At 59.8% G+C, this 4525-nt stretch overlaps 1 protein-coding gene across 1 annotated transcript in view; it reads left to right on the top strand.

Annotated features, from left to right (window-relative positions):
• Positions 1-895: 895 nt before the first annotated feature.
• MPPED1 (metallophosphoesterase domain containing 1) overlaps positions 896-4525 on the top strand; it is a 29502-nt gene continuing 25872 nt past the window's right edge. Inside the window, exons 1-2 of the mRNA XM_004700231.2 lie at positions 896-992; positions 1200-1425. Coding sequence (XP_004700288.2) covers positions 896-992; positions 1200-1425 — 323 coding nt within the window. The remainder of the gene's footprint in view (positions 993-1199; positions 1426-4525) is intronic.

The raw sequence follows: 4525 nt of genomic DNA, 5'->3' as shown, positions 1-4525 counted from the left end.
GTGGTGGTCCTACCCTGCCCTCTAGGGGCACCCTGCGTCGGGAGCCACCCCACAGCAGCGCGAGCTCTTTGGCTTTTTGTTTAGTTCACAATGTCACCTGTCTATCACCGAGTGTCGTGCTGAAACCACAAGCCACGCCTTCGTGCGGGTCAGTGAGGAAGCCTGGTTCACTGCAGATGGGTGGCTAAGCACCAGCCGGCCCCGTGAGAGACAGGGACCCGCCAGACCTGTGGCCAGCACCTTGGAAGTGGTGGGGACATGGGACTTGGCTCACTACGGAGGACAAGTGAGCACAAGCTAGGCGGTGCGTGCCTGGCTGCATGCTCTCTCAAGCGGTCGGTCGTCCAGCAGCCATTTCCTTTGTCCACCGAGTGCCTTGGTGAGTCACTGGGGCTGAGGGGCTGTGGGCTCTGCGGTGGCTGCCACCAGGGGTACCTGCTGAGGCCCTCGAGCAAAACCCAAAGGTGCTGCCCTGAAGAACTTGCCCGGAAACTTGCCCAAAGCCAAGCTCTCCAAAGAAAAACTCACCTGCCAGTGTGTTCATGCCGACTCATAGCCACCCTCTCGGACAGGGCAGAACTGCCCCTGCGGGTTTCTGAGACGGTGGCTCTTGACGGGAGTAAAATCCCTGCCGCCTTTCTCTCTCAGAGGGGCTGGTGGTTTTGAACTGCCGACCTTGTGGTGAGCAGCCCAGCTTGTAAGCAGGATGTCGTATGACCCAGGTTCCACTGCTGTGCGCATGGTGCTGAGATGGGGCTTTCCTTTTGACTGATGTGGTGGCCACGTGGGGCTGTCGTCCTCCTGCATGGCGGCAGGGGTGGTGGTGGTGGTGGCGGTGGTGGGGGTGGGGGCTTCTCTAGCCTTGTCTGCATGGAGACACTCTTCCTGCCGGAACATGGAGGGACAGGGTGGTGATTCCAGCCACCAGCAGCAGAGGCCCAGGGCCGTGAGGCTGGTGGAAGCCAGGGCCAATGACCTGTGCCAGGTCCTGTGTCAGTGGGGACAGGCAGGGGCACAAGAGATTGAGGCTTGGCCCTGGGGTATTGCAGCCCCCGGGGGGCACCTCACTTCCCTCCCACTGGACTCAGGTGCCCAGGGCTGTCAGGGATGGGCAGGCAGGGATCCGGGATGGTGATTAGACTCCTTGGAAGGCCCCCAGTGGCCCACTGTGTCCGCCTGTCCGTCTGTCCGCCCCGCAGGCAGCCTGCCCTACGAGTACAAGATAGTGATCGCGGGCAACCACGAGCTGACCTTCGACCAGGAGTTCATGGCTGACCTCATCAAGCAGGACTTCTACTACTTCCCATCGGTGTCCAAGCTGAAGCCCGAGAACTATGAGAATGTGCAGTCCCTGCTGACCAACTGCATCTACCTGCAGGACTCCGAGGTCAACGTGCGCGGCTTCCGCATCTACGGCTCCCCCTGGTGAGTGAGCTTGCTGAGCCTGTCTCTCACTGGAGGACGGGCACTCCTCCCTGCCCTCTGCCAAGTACCGTACTGCCTCACGTACAGGCTGGCGCCCTGTGGTCTCCGTTTCCTAGAGGAGAAAACTGAGGCCCAGGCTGGTCAGGACCTGGCTGAAGGGCACACAGCTAGGAGGGGGCAGAACCTGGATTCAAACCCAGGCAGATGGAAAACCCTGGCTTTCCATCAGTACCCGCCGACCTGGAAGCTACTGCGGGTTCGCAGACACTAGCATCACCCCCCCGCCCCCCCGGCCCCCCAATAAAGTAAGATGGCCACCTCAACCTCAGGGATGGTTCTGGTTTCCCAGTGCAGATAAAGCTGCCCTCTGTCCACACCGGGTCGGGTGGCGCCGGCATGGTGTGATGGGTTACACTCGGGGCCACTGACCGCCAGGTCGGCAGTCTGAAGCTGCCCGCCTCTCTGTAGGAGAAAGACGAGGCTTTCTGCCCCTGTCAAGAGTTCACAGCCGCGTGAACGCACAGGGGGCAGTTCTGCCCTGTCTGCTGGGCTCGCTGGGGATGGCAGAGAGCGTGAGCAGTGAGCACCTCTCAGATGTCTCGTTAGGGGCCGTCCAGCGGTCTGACTCATAGCGACCACAGATGGACGAGAAGGAAGCACACCTGGCTTCGGGCCAGCCGGGGTCATTGTTGAGCCCGGTGGTGTTACCCCTGGGTCAGCCCACCTTGTGGAGGGTCCTCCTCTTGACCCACCTGCAGAGCTACAAGGTCCCCAGGACTGTCATCTATAATGGGATAGTGGTTATGTACCGGGCTACTAACCTCAAGGTCAGCAGTTCGAAATTCCATCCCCTCTGAGGGAGAAAGGGGCGGCTCTTTATTCCCCTAAAGCGTTCTGGTATCGGAAACGCACAGGGCAGTTCTGCCCTCCTAGAGGGTGGCAGTGCGTCATCAACTCCATGGCAGTGAGCTTGGCTGGGTCAGGGTCCCCTCTGATGGGCTGCTAGCCGTAGGCTCAGTAGCAGTTCAAAGCCACCAGCTGCCCCTCAGGGGAAAGATGGGGCTTTCTACTCCCATCAGGAGTCACAGTCTCAGAAACTCCCAGGGGCAGTTGGACCCTGTTCTAAGAGGGTCGCTATGAGTCGGCATCACCCGGGTGGCTGTGGCGTTTTGCTTGGGAGTCTACGAAATGTGTGGACGCAGGCTGCGGAGGTTTGACATAGAGTGGGAAGGCCCAGGGTGGGACACAGACGTGCGGTGCCGGAGACAAAGTGAATTCTCAACTCACTGCCGCGGCGCTGACTCGGCCTCACCGCGACCCGATAGGACAGGGCAGAGCCGCCCCACAGAGACCGTCACTCTTTACGGGAGTAGAAAGCCCTGTCCTTCTCTTGGGAAGTGGCTGGTGGTTTCGAACTGCCGACCATGCAGCTAACAGCCCAACAGGGCACCGATATACTCCCCGGGCTTCTCCTGGCAAAGTGAAGGGCAGCTCAGCAAGGGGCGCCTCTGCTCTGTGGTGCTGGGGTCCCTGTGTCCCCCCCCAAAAAAACCAACAGACAAAAGGCCCATCAGAGGCCAGGCAGATGGAATGTGCTGAGGGCGGGTGCCCAGTGTTGACACAGCCGGTGTTTGAACAGGGGCACATGCGGAGCGCTGGTTCTCTGCCGGGACACAGGAATTCGGCTGGGACTCAGAGGTCACCTGGCCGTGGGAAGGTCGCTGCTCCTCCATGTTTGGGCAGGCGCTCTGGAGCTCTGGGCAGCAGCTGAACCCCGGGGGGCAGTCTTGGTGAAGAGAGTACAGAGTGAGCTGCTGGAGGCCCATGCGGGCTTGAGGCTGGCCGGGGAAGCAAAGGGCTTACACGGGGTTCTGAGTTAGCTATGTGACCCTACTGGGAGAGAGGCTTTCCTCTGTAGGAGTGCTGTCGGGCCGGGGGTGCCTTCCAGGGCATGGCCACTGGCTTGGGGGCCGAAGGGCCACCTTGCCATGTCCACTACGGGAATCCATGTTCTTGCCCGGCGTTTCCTCCTGTGTGTGAGAGGCGAGAGCAGGTGGCGCTCCTGTGGTCTCAGTTCTGGGCGCACACAGATGTCCTTAGCTTGGGATTGTTTGGAGGGGTTCCGAGGCTGTACATCTTGAGGGAAATGGACAGCCTCAAATTTCTCCTAAGTAGCGGCTGGTGGGTTTGAACTGCCAACCTTGTGCTTAACGGCCCAGTGCTGAGCCAGCAGTGCCAAAAGGGCTTCAGGGCTTCAGTGGCACATCCAGGATGTAGCTATAAACAGGGGTGCTCTGGACTCAGCTGCAGCAGGCCACCCGCCCACCCGTCCACCCCTTCAACAGCGGGCATGCGTTCTGGTGCGCCACGTGTACTGAGCTCCGTGCCCGGCAGAGGATGTGCCGGATAAGCATCGTTTTCTCCTTTCCCCGACCACAGACGTGTTGAGCTCCAGAATGTATGTTCCTTGTAATCCACCCACCGGACCCAGTGACAGATACGTACTTGGTATTTCTCCCGAGTCTTTTTTCCCTTGTCTTCTGTCAGTTCATCTGTCCGCCGTGATCATCCATTCATCCCTCCGCCCACCTGTCTCCCTGTCGGTCGGTGTTCTCTCTCGCACAACACTTATTCTTTTCAGGTCTGCGTTCCACAATTTGTTGCAGTGGGCACACAGAACAGGCAGATAACATCGGTGATTACAGGGCTTGTTGGAGAAGTTAGGAGGTTACAGGGCAGGCAAGAAAGGCTCAGGATACAGCAGGTCAGACGGGAAGTGCTACAAAGTTCCTTTAGAGCTGTTAGCACAAGCTCAAGGGGCATGCCTGGAAGGCTCAGCCTGCAGGCTCAAGGTCCCAGCTCCCTGAATTAAGTGCTCAGAGCTCCTTCTCCCTCCCCCCTCCCCTCCACAAGCCAGCCTCCTGCACAAAGCCCTCCGCTTAACTTGCTCCGAGGGTTGGGAAATCCATCACTCTGTGCCCTGCTCTGGCTCCTGGTTCTGCTGCTGCCCCTCGGATGGTACGGCTGTCACCTGGATCCAGGAGGGTCACTGTGCAGGGATCTCGGGTCCAGAGGACGCGCTCCACTCCTGGCTCTTGCT

Source organism: Echinops telfairi, unplaced genomic scaffold (assembly GCF_000313985.2).
Source record: "Echinops telfairi isolate 266 unplaced genomic scaffold, ASM31398v2 ScPeMD7_2;HRSCAF=8, whole genome shotgun sequence".
NCBI classification, from domain to species: Eukaryota; Metazoa; Chordata; class Mammalia; order Afrosoricida; family Tenrecidae; genus Echinops; species Echinops telfairi.
The sequence above is the reverse complement of the archived record's forward strand: the minus strand, read 5'-3'. Positions and strand labels throughout refer to the sequence as shown.